The sequence below is a fragment of the Nestor notabilis genome, unplaced genomic scaffold, assembly GCF_000696875.1.
Source record: "Nestor notabilis isolate BGI_N333 unplaced genomic scaffold, ASM69687v1 scaffold18634, whole genome shotgun sequence".
Classification (NCBI taxonomy): Eukaryota; Metazoa; Chordata; class Aves; order Psittaciformes; family Psittacidae; genus Nestor; species Nestor notabilis.
Window position 1 is genome coordinate 6802 of NW_009925428.1, and position 21427 is coordinate 28228.

At 54.8% G+C, this 21427-nt stretch overlaps 2 protein-coding genes across 2 annotated transcripts in view; one reads left to right on the forward strand and one right to left on the reverse strand.

The window, feature by feature from the left end:
* The first annotated feature begins 339 nt into the window (after positions 1-339).
* On the forward strand, positions 340-17996 carry ABCC2 (ATP-binding cassette, sub-family C (CFTR/MRP), member 2). The gene is given in 32 exon segments (XM_010013061.1): positions 340-381; positions 922-1095; positions 1563-1688; positions 3182-3316; positions 3716-3838; positions 4162-4217; positions 4448-4679; positions 5302-5483; positions 6089-6266; positions 6736-6990; positions 7470-7535; positions 7997-8134; positions 8479-8625; positions 8872-8960; positions 9049-9111; positions 9299-9425; positions 9593-9769; positions 9872-10039; positions 10334-10520; positions 11349-11462; positions 11824-11975; positions 12248-12467; positions 12925-13079; positions 14055-14210; positions 14313-14512; positions 15147-15273; positions 15627-15728; positions 15824-15967; positions 16218-16376; positions 16648-16814; positions 17176-17370; positions 17780-17996. Coding segments are annotated over 32 exon segments (4686 nt in total). The 3' UTR covers positions 17910-17996.
* A 2103-nt stretch (positions 17997-20099) lies between these two features.
* DNMBP (dynamin binding protein) overlaps positions 20100-21427 on the reverse strand; it is a 7913-nt gene continuing 6585 nt past the window's right edge. The window contains exons 11-13 of the mRNA XM_010013059.1: positions 21190-21419; positions 20645-21099; positions 20100-20285 (exon numbers count right to left, since the gene is read on the reverse strand). Coding sequence (XP_010011361.1) covers positions 20100-20285; positions 20645-21099; positions 21190-21419 — 871 coding nt within the window. The remainder of the gene's footprint in view (positions 20286-20644; positions 21100-21189; positions 21420-21427) is intronic.

Below are 21427 nucleotides of genomic sequence, written 5' to 3' on the forward strand. Positions count from 1 at the left end.
GTTTCTGTTGGTGTGCATCAATGAAGGCTGTGGTTTCTGAGCAATGGCTGTGGTGTCCTGCAGTGACCCTGTGACAGTGGCTCTTTACATTTCCCCTTTGGTCTTTTTCTTCCTCTGTTCCCTTCCCCAGAGCACATGTGGATTCCAAAGCCCCTTTGGTCACCGCTTGGCATGTGGTGTTGAGCAATAGCACAAAGTTAACAATCAACTGTGTGTCATCAGGGATTTTGTCCCAGCACCACTTGAGGGTGCGTAGGGACTTTTGCCCCACGCATCCACCTAGGACTCTCACAGCCAGGCGCAGCGAGGAGAAAGAGCCACTGCCTCCTCTCCTGAACCATGTCAGCAGCCCTGGATGAGTTCTGCGGCTCTCTCTTTTGGGTAAGTGGCTGCATCACCCCCATCACCAGTTCTTGGTGTAGGATGCTCAGTGGAAGTGAGAGCAATAGATTCCAAGGCTCACAGCTGCTTCATCCAGTGGGACCCAACTGCTGGCAATCAGCAGAGGCTCTGCTATTTATCCAGGACTGCCATGGCACTGAGTGCTGTGCACTGCCTGCGTGGTGTTGACGCAAGCGACAGGTCCCTGAGTGAGCCCTGTCCTGTTTTAGCCCTGCAGCCCAGCTGGAAGCATAGGGCACCCTGCACAGACCTTTTGGGAATTAGTTGGTTCCAGCTGCTGTGGCTGGCTTGGCTCCAGCACGTGGTGGTTGTAGAGGAGGCTCTACCAGGTTCAGGCAGATAGATGGGTAAGGGGACATCACCTGGGACCTTGGCTGAGTGCTGAAATGCTCGGCCAGGAAGGTGGGTGTTGAGGAGAGGGGTGTGTTAGGGTGGGCAGGCACTATAGAAATGCTGGGTCTTGTGCCATGAGGGTCAAGACATCCCAAGTGACTTCTTGTCTGTCCTTGCTGCTCCCAGAATGCCTCCTACCTTGATCGCCCAGATGCCGACCTGCCCGTGTGTTTCCAGCAGACCGTGCTGGTCTGGATCCCCCTTGCCTTTTTGTGGATTTTGGGTCCATGGAAGGTCCTGCCCATGTGTAAATCCAGAGAGAAGAAATCGTCCATGACCAAACTTTACATCATTAAACAGGTAGAGAGGGAATGAAGGGGCACAGTTGGCAGGTGGCAGCAGCCTGGGATGGAAGGGTGGTGAGTGGAAAGCCTCTGGGCTGGAATCTGGTGTGGGATGGAGAGATGAGAAGTGCAGGAGAGAAGGAGCAATGTGCTAAGGCACCATCTGAGACAGAAACGTAAAGGCATATCTGCGACAGAGGGGATAACAGAGCAGGGATGCACTGGGAGGGAGGGCAGAGGTGTGTACCGGAGTCTCCCACCTTGTGGGCTGTTATCCTCCAAGCCTAAAATGTGGTAGTTCTCCTGTGGCAGTGCTCCAGCTCCACAGGGCCTTGGAAACCTCTCCCAGACCACGTTTGGGTTGGAAAGGGTGTAGTGGTGTATGGGACAGGGCTTTTATGCCCAACTGTGTTGTGCCCCAGTGGTTCCCAGTGCTCGCGGTGGGCTGGGTCTCCCCTCACGGCTGCTCCCGTCTCCCCGCAGGTGCTGACTACCTTGCTGATGCTGACAGCAGTGGCGGAGCTGGTCCTGGCGGTTGTAGAGGGAGCAGAGCAGGACCCCCTGCCAGCTGTGCAGTACACAAACCCCAGCCTGTACATCGCCACCTGGGTAAGGGATCAGGCAGTCCGTGTGCTGTGCCACGAAAGGGACAGGCTGTGAGGTTGCAGGGCCAAGCAGCAGAACACTTCTCTAGCACAGAGATGAGTGGGAAACCATGTCCATGAGGTAGATGTAGCCTGGAAAGTGGGTAGGGACTAGCCCTGAACTGGTGTGGGTGGTGCATGAGGGCAATAGTTTGAGGGCAGGTGTCTGTTTGTACGGTGCTCCTCCTTTTATCCTTAAAACAGGCATAGATACTGCGCCTGTGAGTGCAGCTGAGCTTTCTGGCAGAAGCCTTGGTAGCAGCAGTGTGGGGTTTGCAGGGACTGACTGCACAGCATGAACGCCAGACCATGGCTTGCTGCACTGATGTCTCACAGCTTCCCATGGGTTGACGCTCAGTTTTGTGTGGAGAGTCGGGAAGTGCCACAGGATACCCAGGAAGAGGAGAGAGCTGAGGACATAGGGGCTATTAGCTTGATGGAATATGTGCATGGAAGTTGCAGGTGTGTGAGTGTCCTGGGTTCAGCTACAGCAGTCATTTTTCTCCTTCTTAGTAGCTGGTGCAGTGCTTTCCAGACTTTCAGTCTGGGAACAACACTGATAACGCCGATGTTTATAGTTGTTGCTCAGTAATGTTTACTCTGACCAAGGACTTTCTCAGTCTCATGCTCTGCCAGGGAGGAGGGGAAGCTGGGAGGAAGCAGAGACAGGACACCTGACCCAAACTGGCCAAAGGGGTATTCCATACCACAGCACGTCATGCCCAGTATAGAAACTGGGGGAAGTTACCTAGAAGGTCCAGATCACTGGTCGGGTCGGGCTGGGTATTGGTCAGTGGGTGGTGAACAATTGTATCCTCTCCCCTGGTTATTTCCCTTATCATTATTCTTATTGGGTGGTAGCAGCAGTGGTTTGTATTATACCTTAGTTACTGAACTGCTGTTATCTCAACTGGTGGGAGTTACATTCTTCTGATTCTCCTCCCCATCCCTCCAGGAGTGGGGGGAGGAAGAACAGGGGAGTGAGCGAGCGGCTGCGTGGTTCCCACCGACGAGGCTTAAGCCCCGACAGTGAGACATGGAACAGTCTAACAGTCTTGAAGCCAAAATGTTCAAGAGCTACACTTAAAAGCAAAAGTAACACCCCTGTTTGCTGTCTTTCATAGTTTGTCATTTATTTTCACATGCAGAGTTCATGTGAGATTATAAGGCAAGGGAACTGCTCAGGGAGGCTGTGCTGCTGATCTGGCTTTAGTTCCAGGTCTGAAGGCAATATGCGACAGACAGGGTGTGACACCTCACAGCTGGGCATGTCTGAAAATTTGGGGTGAGAACAACTAAAAAGAGAAATAGCATCAGGGTACCTTTAGCCCTTGCTTTTCCCATGAGGGGTCTGATCTTACGTCTTCTTAAAAAAAAACCTTTGCACTATGCAATTAACTCCAAGGTGCAGACCTGGTCCTTCAACCTCACTTAAGCCTCTGATTTTCTTTCCCTCAGCTCCTGGTCCTGCTGATCCATGATGCGCGACGCTTCTGCTTGTGCAGAGACTCGGGGATACTTTTCTGCTTCTGGGTGCTGTCCCTGCTCTGTGGTATATTGCCGTTCCAGTCACTCCTCCGGAGAGCCCTGCAGGTTGGGTTTGGCAGGAAGCTCTCTGCTTCCCCACGGTCTTGTTCTGTCCCCAAACAAAGTCCCTTCAGACTTCATCTTTTGACAACCTCTCAGTGGTATCACTGAGGTCCCAGCTGCCTCAGGGACCTTGGGAAACCAGAAGAGACCTGAGAAAGTTTGAATCGATCCCTTTCTCTCTGGAGAGGCATAAGAACCAATTTCTCCTCTTAAGGACTTCAGGGAGGAGGTCAGGGAAAAGCAGGGAGGGGTGGTGAAGGGAAGCTGAGCCAGGACCCAGAGTGAGTGTTGCACAGCCCTGTTGGGCTCAGCTGTGTTCACTGTTCTGGGGGTGAACCTTGTTCCTGAGCAAAAGATGGCCTTGAGATGCCCCAGCAGTCACCCTGGGCTCTATTCTTGCAGGCACCAATCTCCGACGTGCCACGGTTTGTCCTTTTCTTCATCTCCTATGGGCTCCAGCTGCTGCTCTTCCTTGTCTCCGGCTTCTCAGACATTGCCCCAGAAGCAAAGGAAATCAGGAAGAAGGTGCGAGGTCCATGTGGGAGTGGGCTTGGGCTCAGAGTACCACATCCTGGCTGGCATTGCATTGGGGCAGGGTGGGCTCCAGGACTCCTCCTAGCCCCTGTGGGAGGGAAGACCTGAGAGCTTCAGCAAGCGACACAGCAAGAGCTAGAGCCTGCACCTTGGGGCATCTGCATGTGTGTCCAATGGCAGCTGCTTCTGGCTGTGAGATGGGTTGGAGCTGGCACAGTTTGAAACCTCTGTGGTTCCTTAGTGGCTGGGGGTGCTGAGTCAGCTCTTGTCAACAACATCCCTCAGCATCAATGATCTCTTGGTTTGTACCCTAGAACCCAGAGGTGACGGCCTCCTTCCTGAGCTCCATCACCTTTGAATGGTACACTAGGTAAGCAGGGCCATGTGGGAGGTTGGGCTGGTGAAATGCAGGGGTACTTTAGGGCTGGCCCAGCTCTGTTTGGGGGAGCCATCAGCACAGGATGCTTGGAGCTAATTGTGAAAGGCACCACATTCAGTGCAGCCTGAGCTTAGGGTTGTGAAGGCTCTGCATTTGCAGCAAGGATTCTCCAACTGGTGTAGTGCAGAAACTTGCTGAAGGAAGATTCCTCTGCCCCACAGCACCATTTTCAAGGGCTATCGGAAGCCCTTGGAGATAGAGGATATCTGGGAATTGAAAGCTAAAGACAAGACACAGTCTATTTGTGCTGTTTTTGAGAAGAACATGAAGACTGAGGTGAGGAAGGCACAAGCAGAGCTGGAGAAACGGAAACGCAAGAAAAGACTCCGGGAAGGTGACTCGGACCATGCGAACAACATAAGCAAGGCCCAGAGCCAAGACGTCCTGGTGCTGGTAAATCCCTTCCTACTCTTGGCCTTGCATGGGACTGAGAGATCCAGGTGCAGCCCTGGGGACTAGGGTTACCTCACCTCCCAGAAGCCCCCTTTGCTGGCTTTTCCTCAGTTTGATTCTGCAGGGCCATGGTCAAGGATGGGGGAACCTATGACAGGGTCTTACCTGTCTTCAGCAGATCCCCATGTTTTGAGAGACCGAGAAAGTCTCCATCCTTCTGCCCTACAGAAAGGCAGGAACCACCCTCAAGTCTGCAGTACAAGCACCTCCCTTATCTCTGTCTTTCCCTACACCAGACATCTCCCAGCAGTGAGGTCAGAGTGAACATCGCTCTGTGATCACCTCTGGCCTCTGCTTCTTCCTGGGGTGCCTGATTTTTGGCCTGAGAGGTTCAACTGGTCTGGGTTTTGCAATTGTCTTTGCCACACAAAAGAGGTATTAATACTGAGGGCGTATGACATGAACAGAGACCAGTGAGAGGGAACAAGATGAGAGGTAGAGCTAAGGCTTAATTCAGGATACCTGGTCAGGGGTGCGTGGTGCTGCCCTGGGAGCATCCTTGCAGGTGCAGGGAGCTCACACAACCAGCTCTTTTACTTCTGTGTGGGCTTCCTTCTAGGAGGAGAAACAGCCAAAGAAGAAGAAGAAGAAGGATGACAAAGGGGACTCGAGCCCTTGCAAGGATTATCCCAGGGGCTGGCTGTTGAAAACCCTGTGCAAGACCTTCTGGCAGAACCTCCTGCTGTCGGTGGCTTTCAAGGTGGTGCATGATGTAATTGTGTTTATCAGCCCCCAGCTGCTCAAGTGAGTCCTTTCTCTCTGTCCATGTCCATGCTCTGTCCTGGCTTTGTACCCAGCCCCACCATCTCCCTGTGTGCACTGCATTCAACCCCACCATCTCCATAGGTGTATGTCTCCCAGCCCCACACCGTGGGGACTTTTTTGTGCCCTCACCAAAGGTATGAGAATGTGCTGGGTTACAGTTTAATGAAGAACTGATCAGAGCTGGTTGCCAGCTCTTACGGATTGTATCCTGCTTCCTGCTCCCTGCATCATTTGTCATGCAGTCCTGCTCCTTCCCTGGACACAATCTCTTCTTTGGGGCCTCCATGAATCAGCCCAAGTCACCCCAACAGGACCTGCCCGGTTTGTTCTGCAGAGCTGCACAGTGTCTGTGGATGATCTGACATTAGTGACCCTGTGCGGAGTGTGAAATGCATGTTGTTCCTGGCACAACAGGGACACAAGGCAGAGTGGAAGTCCCTTGCTTGCTGAGCATCGAGCCACCTGTCTGCGGCAGGGTGTCTCTCGCCCCTCTCATGAGCGTGCTCTTCCCGTGTTGATTTGGGGTGTCCCGCTTCGGTCTGTCTCCGTAGGCTGGGGGCCTCATAGGCTTCTTTACCTTCCAGGCTGCTGGTTGCCTTTGTGTCGGATGAGGAGTCCTTTGCCTGGCAGGGCTATGTGTATGCCATCCTGCTTTTCCTGGTGGCACTGATCCAATCCCTCTGCCTGCAGCAGTACTTCAACTTATGCTTCCAGCTTGGCATACAAGTGCGTGCCAGTCTCATTGCTGCCATCTACAAGAAGGTTGGTATGGCCCTGTCATCACTCCTGTTGGCTTCCTCTAAGATGGGCTGAGGATACCGGCATCTGTTGCCTGCCCCATCAGCCTAGGGCAACTGGAGTGTATGCCCTGTATGCACAGGGAGAGCTTGGCTTGTGGGACACCCACCCAGCACTGGGGACACTGTTGGTGCTGGTTCTGTCTGAGATCTGCATGCTGTAGCCTTGTGCTTGGCAGCTACCAGGGGCCAAGGGATGTTTCTCTTCAGGGCAACTGCTGCTAGGATTGCTGCAGGGGGATGTGTTTCTTTGACCCCAGCATCCAGTGGCTCCTGGTGTGCAGGCAGTGATGACAGCACCTATGGCCAGCGGAGGCACTAGGACCAAACCCAGGAGCAGTTTCTGCCTGGCCTGCTAATTCCCTGCTCTGCGCCATGCTGCTGGCATCCAGGCTGCTCCCAGCCTGTGCTGTGACTGTGCTTTCTCTCTCCAGTCACTCACCATGTCTGGTGCCACCCGCAAGGAGTCTACAGTGGGAGAGACTGTGAATCTGATGTCAGCTGATGCCCAGAGGTTCATGGACATGGCCAACTTTGTTCACCAGCTGTGGTCATCCCCCCTGCAAATCATCCTGTCCATTGTCTTCCTATGGGGAGAACTGGGCCCCTCTGTCCTGGCTGGCCTCGTGGTCATGGTGCTGCTCATCCCCATAAATGGGTTCCTGGTTGCCAAGTCCAGAACCATCCAGGTCAGTGGTGGGTGCAAGTTCCTCACTGGCCTCCCACTCCTGAGGCTCACTGTTGCTCCCCTCACTCATTTCCACCCTCCCTTCCCTTCCCTGTTTTGCTGTGGATCTTTCCCAGCCTAGGAAGTTCATCTGACATGGGCCAGGTGTGTCTCTAACCTGAGCCAAGGGGTGATCACCTGAGATGAGCTGGAGGCCAGTTCTACCATCACACACAGCTGAACTTGAACAGGGCTGGGTGCAGCTTTGAAGATTTAAAGCGAGATATTACCAACCATAAAATAAAGCTTTAGCTTCTACTTGATGACAGGGTGCTGGTTTTCCCCATGTTGCTCAGAGCCCCAGGGAGCCAAGATCCAGCTTTGTGGGATGGTTTCTCTGTGCTCTGGCGCCTGCCTTTCCCTTCCCTGTGGCAGCCCAGATGTATTTGAAAGAACGAGCTGCTGTCTGGTTTAGGTGACCTCTGGCTCTTCTTTTTGTAGGTGAGGAACATGAAGAACAAGGATGAACGAATGAAAATAATGAGTGAAATCCTCAATGGAATCAAGGTGAGCAGTGGAGTGGAGATCCCCAGGCAGCTGCTGCACCCGTCGTCTTGGTGCACTGTACCTGGAGGTGTCACACCTGTATAACCGTATACAGCATCAGTGTTATAGTCTAGTAACAAGCCTCAGTCTCTGCAATTCCCTTGGCTTCCTCATCTTTTGAAAGGTTGGATAGGGAAGAGTTCTGGGTACCTGGACCAAGACTTGGGAACCAAGAGAGGGTTTTCTGGGGGTTTCCTGGGTGGCTGTGGTGCTGAGCTGGCTGCCATGGTGCAGAGGAGCTGGTAGTGACCAGTAAGCCGAGGATGAGGTAGTGGGTGTGCTGTGGGCAAGTGCTATAAGGTATAGGGCAGTTCAGGAGAGGAGAGATGCAGTGGCCAAGCAGGCTTCTGAGCAAGCCAGATGCTGGCCACCAGTAGGCTGAGTGTGAAGGCCAGCAGCTGCTCATCCTGCTCATCCCACAGATCCTGAAGCTTTTTGCCTGGGAGCCCTCATTTGAGAAGCGAGTCAATGATATCCGGGCACGTGAGCTCAAGCACTTGTTGAAGTTCAGTTACCTGCAGGCAGTCTCCGTGTTTGTCTTCACCTCTGCCCCCTTCCTGGTGAGTGCCAACAAGCCTGGGGAAGGCTGCTCCTTCCTTAGGGCTGGGGTTGGGCTGTGTCCAAGGGGGTGGGAAAGATTGGGAACCTCAGCTGGAGTGCTTCTGCAGCAAGGAAGGGTCTGGCTGACAGATGCTTGGGGTGCAGAATATGGTCCTGGCTGCTGGCAGGAGAGTTGTGATGGAAAGGGGTCCCATCAGAGTGGTGAGATGGGGCCCAAAGAATAAGGGAAGCAGAAGGGGACCAGGTCCCTGTCAGGATGGCCCTGCTGAGGCCATAGGGGATCATGAGGGTCTGGGCTACACACAGCTACACTGATGGTGCCTTTCCCTGCTATCTGTCCTAGGTCTCCTTGGTCAGCTTTGCTGTCTATGTGCTAGTGGATGAGAACAACATTCTGGATGCACAGAAGGCCTTTACTGCCATCTCCCTTTTCAACGTGCTGCGCTTCCCCATGACCATGCTGCCTTTGGTTCTCTCTTCCGTGGTGCAGGTCAGCCCTCACACTGGGCACAGGGATCTTATGATACCTCTGCCCAAACCAGCACATGGGGCTCACATGTGTGATGGGCCTGGGCCTTGGACACCCAGGGGTCGGTGCATGGGATTCTGCCAGCAGTGGGTGGTTCAGGACTCACGTATGTGACACAGGGGCTCAGAGGCTGGTGCTGGTGCTTGGGTGAGGGCTGTGTGTATGGGGTGCTCTGCTTATGGAGCCATCTTCTTTCTGCCGTGGCAGACCAAAGTGGCGAATGCGAGGCTGGAGCGTTACCTGGGCAGAGAAGACCTGGACACCTCAGCCATCCACCACAGCCCCATTGAAGGCAGGTTACTCCTTGTGGGTCATGGGCTGGCCCGACCAGACCCACCCCTGGTCTTCCCCAGCCCTGACAGGAGGCTCTTTTCTGACAGGCAGCGCCGTGCGTTTCTCGGAGGCCACCTTTGCCTGGGAGCAGGATGGGGGCGCCGCGATAAGAGAGTGAGTGCTCTGTGGGTGCTGGGGCAGATGGGTGGGGATTTGGAGTCCTTCTGTGTGTTAGCTGGGGCTGGCAGTCACCTCTCACAGTGCTGCTAGAAGCGAGTGCCCCAGAGACACTGCTCTGTGCTGGTCCCATTTAGGAGATGGCAGATGACCTGGCAGTGCTGATACCCTCTTGTCTTTGCAGTGTCAACCTGAACATCACACCTGGGAGCCTTGTGGCAGTGGTAGGAGCTGTGGGCTCAGGCAAGTCTTCGCTGGTGTCAGCCATGCTTGGGGAGATGGAGCATATCAAGGGACACATCAACATCCAGGTGAGAGGAGCTGGCTGGCAGAGGAGGCTGCTTGGAAGCTCAGTGGGGAGGCAGCAGGGTAGGATTGGTCATAGAGTGGTGCGTCCGGGCAAGGACAGGGTGCAGGAGGTGTCAGTGCTCAGGCTGATGCTCTGATGAGGTAGCTATTCTTGTCTCTCTCTTTCCAGGGCTCCCTAGCTTATGTCCCGCAGCAAGCCTGGATCCAGAATGCCACACTGAAGGACAATATCCTTTTTGGGTCAGAACTGGATGAAGCCAGGTATCAGCAGGTCATCAAAGCCTGTGCCCTCCTTCCAGACCTGAAACTGCTGCCTGCGGGTGACCAGACAGAAATTGGGGAGAAGGTATCAGCCCTGGGTACTATGGGTTGCCCAGAGCACTGCAGCAGGGGACAGAGCTGTTGCCCTGTGCTGGCCCAGTGCTCAGAGATGTCCTTTCCTTTCCAGGGCATTAACCTCAGTGGGGGCCAGAAGCAGCGAGTCAGCCTGGCCCGGGCAGTGTACAGCAATGCAGACATCTATGTCCTGGATGACCCATTGTCTGCTGTGGACGCTCACGTTGGCAAGTACCTCTTTGAGCACGTGCTGGGGCCAAAAGGGCTGCTGCAAAAGAAGGTGAGCACTCCTACCCTCCTCCCCACCACCCAGCCAGGCAGGGATGGCACTGGAATGGTGTCTGGAAGTCTGAGGTTGCTTGCTTGGGAAGAGAGGGGTCATGTGGCTTTCTAGCACAGGGGCTGCAGCAAGCAGGAGAGGCCTTATGGGTCGCCAGAGGGGTGTCCTGTGTCCCCATAGCCAGGTGTTCATAAGCAGAGAGGCCAACAAGTAGGGGATGGAGAGCCTGCAAGCCCATGCTTGGGGATCACAGAGTTCTCTGATGCTCACTACCCTGCAACCGCTTTATTGCAGACACGGATCTTGGTGACGCACAGTATCAGTTTCCTGCCCCAGGCTGATAACATTGTGGTGATGGTGGCAGGAGCAGTGTCTGAGCAAGGCTCCTATGGCACCCTGCTTGTGAACAGGGGGGCCTTTGCCCAGTTTCTGAACTTGTATGGCAGCCAGGAGGAAGACGCTTCAGAGAGAAACACCACAGGTACTGGGAACACAACGGGGCTGTGTGTGTGTCCTGGGAATATGAAAATCCCAAGACCTGATCTGTCAGTCTGATTTGGCTCTGTCCAGCCCAAATGCCAGTGGTGGCTGCTGTGAATCCTTCCCAGCTTCTGACAGTCTGCAGCCCAAGGACTCTGGGCTTTGATGTCTATGATTTGCATCCAGGCATTGGTTGAACAGCCAGCAAAGGACCTGTCTTATTTTTTTACTCCCTTTTCAGTTAATTTATGTTTTATGGGTCCTGTAATCTTATGTGGCAACAGGCTCCATACCTTAGTGATGCTGGGGTGAGAAAGATCCTTTAGGTTCATTCTAAACATTCTGTTGAATAACAGTTCATCTTTATCATGTCCTCCAGTGCTATGAGGAGTGGTGTCAGTCAGGTGGATGCTCACCCCAGTTTTCCAGTTGGAGCCTGGCTTTTCCCAGTCCATCCCCACAGGACCCACCTCCATCTGCTCAAAGAGATGCTCCTGAATAGGAGTGGTAGGAACTTCCAGATCTTGCAGTTATTAACTAGCACAAGTCTCTGCTTGAGGTCCCACCAGTGGTACTGGGTCAAGTCAGCAGCAGGGACTACCTCCGTGCAGGCCTTTAGCCCTGTGTCCCCTGTCAGTCCTCCCTCCAGCACAATGGATTTCTTTCTCTTGCTGCCGTACTGGGCTTGCAGGAGTGTTACAGAAGGTGTGATGTCTGCTGGTAGAACAGGCCGAGCCTGGGGTGTAGCAGATGTGTGGTGCATGGGATCTGCTCTCTCAGTGTCTAAACCTACCTTCCCTCATTCCTGTGCTCATAGGTGTTACTTTAGTTGGGGATGAAGAGCAGGATGATGAAGGTATTGAGCCTTGTGTGGAAGAGGGCCCTGATGATGTGGTGACCATGACCCTGAAGCGAGAAGCCAGCATCCATCGGAAGGAGTTCAGTCGCAGGTGACTGAAGACCTGAGCTCTCAGCTCTCCCTTGCCCCCTGCACAGCACCCTTGGAGACAGGGGTCTGGGGGCTTCCTGGGGAGGTTCCTGCTGGAAGCCTCCCTCCCTCCCTGCTCCTATCACCAGCTGGAGCATCTGATCTTGCCTTTACTTACATCAGTGTGTCACAGCCTTACCCTGTGGTCTTCCCTGAAACTCATGCTGCTGGCTGGTTCTGCTTTTGGGGATAAGGGCTATGATTTCATGGCTCCAAATGCCTCGGGCTTCTACAAAGCTGCCTCAGTTAGGACATTATTTCCCATAGGGCTCTAGCACTTGAGTCCCAATGCAGCATAGGGGTGGGCCCCCATGAGAGTAAGACCCATCCAACACCTAATGGTGCCCATCACCTCCCTGCAGCATTAGTAAAAGCAGCACGAATTCCTGGAAGAAGGCCCAGGAGGAGCCCCCCAAGATGGTGAAGGGCCAGAAACTGATTGAGAAAGAAGCTGTGGAAACTGGCAAGGTAAAGGAGGATGGGTGGATGGGTGGATGGGTGGGTTAAGCGCTGTGCTGCCCTGGCTCAATGCTGCAAGACCCAGCTGTGGCTCAGAGAAGCCGGTGCTTGTGGCCTCACTGCAGCCAAGAGACACTGAAAGACACTGAAGAAGACCAAGTGGTGGGCAAGGTGGTGGAGGGGGGAGCACTGTGGGGCAGCAAGGCAGGAGTCCCAAGGTTGTGCTGGGTGTCACTGGCTGTGTTTGCTGGGCAGCGGTGATGGGCTGAATTGGTCTACAGGTGAAGCTCTCCATGTACCTGCGGTACCTGCGTGCTGTTGGCTTGTGGTATTCTTTCTGGGTTGCCATGGGCTATGTTGGGCAGTACGTCGCCTACGTGGGTACCAACCTGTGGCTCAGCGCCTGGACGGACGATGCACAACGCTACCTGAACCAGACCTATCCCGTGGAGCAGCGAGACCTGCGGATCGGTGTCTTTGGTGTGCTGGGGGTGTCACAAGGTGAGTGTGGGAGCACAGGGGATCCCATTCACCTCAGCTACGAGCGACATGGCTTGCAAGGTCAGCAGCCAGCAGTGCAGCAAGGAGCAGCGGTGCCAGCATCGTGCTCCTTTGCATGCTGCTGCCTTTCTTCCAGCTCCTGAGTGAACTAGAGACAGATACTAGCCTGAGGCCAGCATAGATTGTCTCAGGAAGTCTGTGTAGCACCTTAGGTTGAAGACTGTCCTAAATCAGTTTGGAGACAGGGCCCAAGGCTTTCCAAGAGGGTTCAGTGTTCTTCCCCTGTGGTGGGACACAGTTACTGGGGCCTCCCAAGAAGATGGGATGCGAGACTATCACAGTGGCTCACTGCAGAGCTGCTGCCTTGGAGCTGCTTGATTTGTACCTTGAGCCAAAGGGTGCCTGGGGCCAGCGTAACATACGAGTTGGTGATGACCATCCTGTGCCGTCCTTGCAGCTCTCTTCCTGCTCTTTGCAACCATCCTGTCTGCCTATGGTGCCACGCGAGCCTCCCGGGTGATGCACCAGCAACTGCTCAGCAACATCCTGCGTGCGCCCATGAGCTTCTTTGACACAACTCCGACAGGCCGCATTGTGAATAGGTTTGCCAAGGTAAGAGAACAGCCCCAACAAGGAGAAGCTGTTTGTTCCAGCAGGTATGGAGAGCATTGGGTGGCAGCATAACCCTGTTGCTGTTCAGCACTGAACTGATAAGACCAGATCAGGGCCTGGAAGGGGCCAAAAGGGTGTTGTGGATGTGAGGCTGACTGTGAGGCAAACCACATCCTGGGCTATGCTAGAAGAGCGGCCAGCAAATCACAGGAAGTTATTGTCCCCTCTGATCAATGCTAGGGGGGCTGCACCTGGATAGTGTGTGTCCTGTTTTGGGACCACTTGGTCAAGAGGGAAATGTGAAGAGGGTCCCAAGTAGATTATCAGGAGAGGTAGGAGCCTACAGGTCATGTCCCATAATGAGATGTCCTTCTGGTTATGGGCTCTGAACAAATATACAGTCTTTGCTGTGTAAATGAAACTCATAAAACAAAGAGACAGTAAGAAAGGAGTGAGAATACAGACAAGTAGTTTCTAGTGTGCTGCTACTCCACCTCTTCCTTTGGTGCCATCTCTTAATTTGGGGGAATAAAAATCTCTTGAGAGCAAGCCTATGGGCCTGCTAGGTTTACTCTGAGATGAGAAGTATGTGGTGCCCAGACAGCAGATGGATGATGACTGGCTGGAGACCTGGGTGCACCTGCATGGACCTGGAGTCAGCCCTGTCCCTCTTTCAGCTTTAATTCCTGCTCCTGCATCCTCAATCCAGATGAAGATGCAGTTCCCAAAGGTAGTCTGTGCAAAGATGGATTATTATAGAAAGCTTCTCGGTTAAATCAGCCATTCCCAGATGAAGAGCTGTGGCCCTAACTGGGCTTGTGACCCTAACACCAATTCAGCGTCATCCAATATTCTTGCAAGTGTCTGGCACTGTGTTGCCTTATGAGTGTGTAGGAACCTGTATGTGCGGGTTTTGGGTTCCTCCTTCTCTCTCAGCTCACTGACCACTTCTCCACATTTCTCCGTATGCTCCAGGACATCTTTACAATAGATGAGACTATCCCCATGTCCTTCCGCAGCTGGCTCTCCTGTCTTATGGGCATCATTAGCACACTGCTCATGATCACCTTGGCCACCCCATTCTTTGCTGTCATTATCATTCCCTTGAGCATCTTCTACTATTTTGTGCTGGTGAGTAACTGCGGCTTGAGAGAAGCTTCTGCCCTGCTTAGAGCAGTATCTTGGTCACTGCTGGGCTTTGTGTTGGTAACCAAGCTGTGTCGCTCGTTTCAGCGCTTCTATGTCTCCACGTCACGCCAGCTACGGCGCCTGGACTCTGTCACCAGGTCTCCCATCTACTCCCACTTTGGTGAGACAGTGTCAGGTCTTTCCGTGATCCGGGCTTATGGACACCAAGAACGGTTCCTGCAGCAAAATGAGATCATTATGGACATAAACCAGAAAAGTGTTTACTCCTGGATAATCTCAAATAGGTGAGTTTTACCCCTTGGGCCCCTTATGCACAGCCTGCAGCACCTCTGGCCAGGAACTTCTGGGTTCTGAGGGAGGTCCCTGAGATGTTGCAGTCCTTCCTCTTGATCTCAGGTCTCAGGGTCTCCAAAAGAACTGGGGGAGCTTGGGCTAATGTCACCATCTTGTAGGAAGAGAGATTTTAAGATGATTTGGAAAGCCGGAGTGTGGCCCCTGTGAGGTGTCCAGAGCCTGAACAGGGTGAGCTGCCCTCTCAAGGGCTGAGATGCTTTTGGTGGGTTTTGGGAAGAGGCCAATGCTCCAGGTCAAGTGGGAGTGCAGCAGGGGTGCTGTCTGGTGTTGGTGTCGTACTAGTAGATGCTTTGGGTGTGTGAGGGTTGTACAGCTGGGGCTCCTCTGATGCATGGCATTACCAGCACACGAGGTTACATGTGAGACATGGACTGACAGATGAAATGAACCTGCTTGCAGAATTGGCCACAGATCACATGCAGGTGCAGGTACCATGTGTACAGTGCTGGGTTCAGGCCTGGGTGCGCAGGGATGCTGGTGGGGTGCTGGTCTTACTGGTGGGCCCTGTGCTGGGCACAGGCAGATGCCTCTCCCATCACCCCTCAGCCTCCTCTCCCGGTGCAGGTGGCTGGCCATCCGTCTGGAGTTTGTTGGGAGCCTTGTGGTCTTCTTCTCCGCACTTCTAGCCGTGATCTCAAAGAGCACTTTGGAGAGTGGCATTGTGGGTCTGTCTGTCTCCTCTGCCCTCAATGTGAGTCACTGAAAGCTTCTTCTGGTTCCAGGACAGGGCTGTTCTGCAGGATGCTGCCCTGCCTCCAGCTCTGATCCATGGAGAGGGATTAGCTGGGGTGTCCCATCATGTGGGGAGCTGCTATGGAGCCAGGGAAGCATACATCCCAGTGTGAGGGGGGAACATGGGAAGGAGCAACATTCTGCTATGGATCAGAGATGCCGCAGCAAAGCTTTTGAAGGGCTGGGGAGATGAGGCTGTGGCTGGGGAGTGGAGAGCTAGGGGCCAGGCCAGGGATGCTCATGCCCAGGCCGAGTTGAGGTGTAAGGTCCTGGGTCCCACTGAGCTCTGCATCCTCTGGCTTTGCCATGCAGGTGACCCAGACACTGAACTGGCTGGTGCGGACGTCTTCGGAGCTTGAGACGAACATTGTGGCTGTGGAGCGGGTACATGAGTACACGAAGGTGAAGAACGAGGTGAGGAGACCAGGGTCCAGACAAACACTTGCCACACAGCTTGGTGCTACCCAGCACCAAAGGGTGCAGCCCTCCTAACACTCCCGTGTCCCCAGGCTCCGTGGGTGACAGAAAACCGTCCACCCCATGGCTGGCCCAGCAAAGGGGAGATCCGGTTCATTGACTACAAAGTTCGGTACCGACCTGAACTGGAGCTGGTTCTTCAGGGGATCACCTGCAACATTGGGAGCACTGAGAAGGTGAGGACTCCTCTGCCCTCACTGTGCTCTTTCCAGGGTGACACTGTGTTAGAATTGGGTTTGTCCTCTTGGCTTCAGCCTGTGGACTGGGGACAACTGGTGATGGGATGTGGTTCCTGGGGGCTGGAGCTGCAGGGCAGGGACAAAAGGAGACAGTCTGGAAGATGGGAAGGCCCACCAGACCAACATGGAGAGCATCTGCCCTGTTTCCTTCCACCCTGGCAGCTGGTCTAAATCACTACTTCCACAGGTTGGGGTTGTGGGCCGGACTGGGGCTGGAAAATCCTCCCTCACCAACTGCCTCTTCCGGGTGCTGGAGGCTGCTGGCGGGATGATCCTCATTGACGAGGTGGATATAGCGACGATTGGCCTTCATGACCTGCGCAAAAACCTCACCATCATCCCCCAGGTGAGCTGCTCCACACCTTCCCTTGTCCCACTGGTGCATGGGCTCCCCAGGCTCTGTTCCCTGGGCATTGCTCTTAGTGTGCCCCTCAGTGCTGCAGTGCCCAGGACCTGTGAGCATGCTGTTGCCGCCTCCCCTGCCCAGCTGCAGGCAGCAGTAGGGGCTGGGTGTGGCCCGACTCAGGGGGGTAGGGGCTGGATGTGGCCAGACTCAGGGGCTGGGAGCCATTGCTGAATGGCCGTGGCATGGCTGAACACGGCGCTGTTCCTGACAGGACCCCGTGCTCTTCACTGGCACTCTGAGGATGAATCTGGACCCCTTTGACCAGTACACAGACGAGGAGGTCTGGAAGGCCCTCGAGCTGGCCCACCTGAAGACATATGTGCAAGACCTTCCCGGGGGGCTGCTCTATGTTGTGAGCGAGGGAGGGGAGAACCTGAGGTGAGCAGATGACTTGGGGCATGCCCAGCTCCCCTCCCTTCCCCTCGTCCCAAGAGCCAGCCTGGAACAGCAGCCTCCAGCAGTGGCTGCCCAGGGACCAGGGCACAGAACCTGGGAAGGAAGGTGGGAGAAAGCAGTCCAGGAATCAGGGCTGTGGGGGACCCAGCATGAGCCAATCCTCCATGGTGGCCCAGAGAGCAAGACACTGAGGGACGTGGTGCTCAGGGTGGCAGGTGATCAGTGGGGGAAGGCCAGGGAGAGCTGGGCAGGCATGCACTGGGGTCAGGGCAGTGTGTGGCAGTAGCTTGCAGCAGCTCTGCTGGTGTCCACCTGGTAACTTGTATTCCCTACCTCATCCCAGTGTGGGGCAGAGGCAGCTGGTGTGCCTGGCCCGGGCCCTTCTCCGCAAAGCCAAAATCCTCATCCTGGATGAAGCAACAGCAGCTGTAGATCTGGAAACTGATCATTTAATCCAGACAACGATCCGGAGCGAGTTTGCTGACTGCACTGTCCTTACTATTGCCCACCGCCTCCACACCATCATGGACAGCAACAGGTACTGTGGGACAAGGGGAATGGGGATCTGGACTCCTAGGATGCGAAGACAGGTGGCCAGCAGCAGAGCAAGGATGCAGCCAGAGGGGCAGGGGTGGATGCAGTCAGCCTGGGGCCACAATATACAAAGGTTCTAGGAGAGAAAAACAGAGGGATGGGACGGGTGTCCATGCAGTAGTTATACCTTTCTGGGGAGAAACACTTTTGGGGATCCTTCTTTACAGCAACAGGCCATAGAGGTGTTTGTCACAGGGAGCAGAGCTGTGCCCTCCTCACCTCTGCACTGAGAGGACGTGAACCACACAATGCAGCTGCAGGAGGGGTGAGGGTCGCTGGGTTGTAGCATTGCTGCCAGCAGCACTCTCGGCTCAGATCCCAGGAGCTCAGGGCTTCCCATTTTCTGCTGCTAGGGTGATGGTGCTGCAGGCTGGGAGGATTGTGGAATTCGACATACCCGAGGAGCTGCTCAGGAAGCAGGGAGTGTTCTCCTTGATGGCAAAGGACGCCGGCATCACAAGCACAGAAACCACCATGCTGTAGGTGGAGCGAGCAGCGTGCAGCGTGCACACGGGCAGCTCGTTCCTGCTGGCACTCACCAGGCAGGCACCGGCATCTCCTGGCAGCAGGGAAGCGATGAGGGTGGTTTCTCTGGGACAGAGGATGTGGACTCGTGAGCTGTTAACCTTGCTCCCACACCCTGCCTGCTGTGCACACCAGGGTCTGGAGCTGCCTGATTTATTCCAGGATAGAAGGGAAATGTTGTCTGCCAGGCAGGGAGACCATGACCCCCTGGGGGTCTTAGTTTTTGTACTTCACCATGCCAGGGAGAGATGCTTTAGCACCATGGAATGAAACTTACAGTTTAATCTGAGAGTGAATAATTTATTTACTTTTGTAACTGTTTCTTGTCTTACAATTAAAAGTCTGACTTTAAGGCATGCTAAATGAGCCTCGGTTTGGCTTTAAACCTGACTTGTGTTTGGGGGAAGCTGGCAACACAGGCTGCACAGACACACACGGGTGGGGGAGCCCAAATCGAGTGGCACAGCTGTACCCAGGCATGAACACCACCAGCTACTCTGGCAATGGAGGTGGAGAAGCCAGGGTCTGCTTGGGTGCCCTATGGCTACAGCTGTCTTTGATTGTAGTGCAAATACATGAGGCAGTCCCTGGGGCTATCCTAACCACTAATGGGGCAGATTTTGGGCTGTGACTCCAGCCTGCAACCCTGACTGTGGTGCAGGCACGTGTGAATGCTAGCTACACTGACACACACAAAAAATATGGTGTTGACAAACTCTTGGCACTTCTTTGTTCTCGAAATGAAGGACACTTGTAGCATTGACATCGGCTGCAGCCACGCAGGGAGCCTGTGCCCATGTGCATGCTGCCTCCCTGCTGACAGCAGGGCAAGCCCCTTCACCCCAGCTGGTGGCAGGAGGGACACAAGCCAGCCCCAGCTGAGCCATGTAACACACAGCGTAGGGAGAAGCCAGTGCAACCACATCTTAGTGAAGAGTTTTCCTGTGACAGGTCCCAGTGCCTGAGCTGGCACAAACACCAAGGCAGAAGCATGCTGGACCCCACTGAAAGGTGAAATGTTCTTCCTGGGTCTGCATGAAGTCTGTGGGCTTTGCCCCTCAGCCCAGCAGTGGCTGGGCACTCCTTGCAGCTCCCAACACTCACACAGGCACCTCCTATACACAAGAACAAATCTTTATTTACAGAGCAGCAGTACAGGGAATACAAATATTGGCCCAAGAGAAGGGAGCTTCCCTCCTTCAGGGCACGGCAGCAGTGGGTAGGACACACCATCCCGGCCAAGGGCACCACATCCCTCATGGGGAAGGCCTTGCCCTCCCAGAACATCAGCATGCACCTCCAGTGCCCTGCAGGAAAGCCCCCAGAAAAGCAGGCTGGAAGACAGCCTGTGCTTTCCCTTCTGCCCTGCCCCAGCCCAGAGCAGTGAGGTGGGCTTGTCAGTGGAGAGATGGGTCTTGAGCACTGGAGCTATTGCACTGACAAGGGAAGATGGCATTCTGGACCTCTGGCTCACTTGGAAGACAAGAACCTGACGGCTGCTGCTAGCAGCAGAGCTTGGAGAGGCCTGAGACCAAGCATGGGGATAAAGCACCCACTGGGCCTCTGCTGTGGGGACTTTCAGAGGCTGGGTTCATCCCAGCACTGGAGGGCAACTGCTCCCAGCAAACCTCAGAGCTGCTCCCCAGGTGGTGTGTAGATGTCCTACCCTGAGGTCTTGCCCAGAGAGGTGAGACCAGACTCCTGCTGCTGCTGAGAAGGCACAGGAGCCACCCTCACAAAGGATGGGTTGCTTTTAACACTACTTGGCTAAAGATGGACTCCAGAAACTCAGCATCAGCCTTCACAACTTAAACCCACAGTGGCTCCTCAGCCTTGTTCAAGCCTAATGCTCCTGGGCCGTGGCGCAAGCTTTGCTCCCCTGCTCCTGGCTGGACACAGGAGGCACAAACAGCACAGGTGGAAGGTGAACTCACCCCTGCCCTCACACAAGCTGCCTGCCCTACCAGCCCACCTTCTCCCTCCACAGAAGGGAGGTGGCAGCCAGCGTGGTTGGGTCCAGGAGTACTGCAGAGATGTGAGGGACATCTCAGGGGGAGCAGTGGGGGCTGCAGGGCTGGCCAGCCTCCCTGAGGCTCCTGGCAGTTCTGGCAGGAACAAGGCACAAGGTTCAGAGTCCTGCCTACCACCTCACGTGTACTCTGTCTTCCGGATGTAACTAGAGGGCACATAGCCCTGCTTCCCGTGTGCCTCGGCCAGCCACCACTCCTGATTGCCTGTGATGTCCTCAAACTGCAGGATCCTGAGTCTCTGGTTAGCTGATACGCTCAGTTCGTTGGTGTTTCGGCCTTTGAAGGTGTAGAGAGCGTAGTAGATCTGTCAGACAGAGGGAGAGCATCAGTTGGATGGTCATACCACATGGCCTTGCTGTTGCACTGCACAGGACATGTAGGCTTTTGCTCCTCTCTCCAAACTGTGACAGCCACAGCCCCATCATGGTCTCTGCCTGTCCACTGCCCACACCTGCCCAGCCCATTTGCACCCTACTTCTGACTCTGCACCTCTGATGCTGGGAGAATAGGCCTCATCCTCCACATCAGCTCTTTAAAATAAAGCAGCTTCCACCTCCCACCTCTCCCTGCTCACTGCCAGGGACAAGGATGATTCAGCCCCTACCCAAGAGAGGGAGTCAGCCCTTGGTACCCACAGGCCGCCTGGGAAGGCTGAGGGCTCACCTGGTTGCCCTCTGACTCGCTGCTTTCCAGCCCAGAGTCTCTGTCCTCCATGGAGAGTGCAGGCCTGAGATGGGCTTTGGCCGGGTGCCCGTTGCGAGAGTGGGGGCTGCAGCCCTGCTCGGGGCGGCTGTAGCGGCGCTGGGATGTCACTGTACCAGCCTCCAGTGAGGATGTTCTGTCGGCAGAGCCAAGCTGGGACAAAGAGGGGGAGTCCACCTCTGAGGAAGGCTGCGGGGACTGGTACGGGTCTGCTGGGGAGGCCAAGTCCTGCAGGGGTTTCTGAGTGAAGGTGACGGCCGCCCCACTGGGGCTGAAGGTCAGCGTGGTGTTGCTTTGGGGAGAGGAACTACTGTGCTCTGACTCGTTGGAAGAGTGGCTGCCCACAGAGACATCTGACTGGCTGCGGCGTGGGTTGTAGGGCTTCAGAAAGGAGCTGTACACAAAGCCCTTGGTCACTGCAGAAAGGGAGAAGAACTGAGCTTAGACTGGGGTGCACAGGGACCAGAGGCGGGGACTCACAACACGGGCAGGGAGCAGCCACCTACCCCCGTTGTCTATGAGCCAGCGATTCTGGCTGCCCATGGGGTCCTTCTTCTTGATGACACCCACTATGTCTCCTTCCAGCAGTGAGACATCCAGGTCTTGGGCAGCATTGAAATTGCGGTCTGCTTGGAAGAGACTGTCTGGGGGATAGTGGGCCAAGAGGGCAGCTCGGATGTCATCTGACTGCATGAGGTAGCTGGGCTGCAGAGGAACAAGGCAGGTATGAGTGGCTGTCCCGGG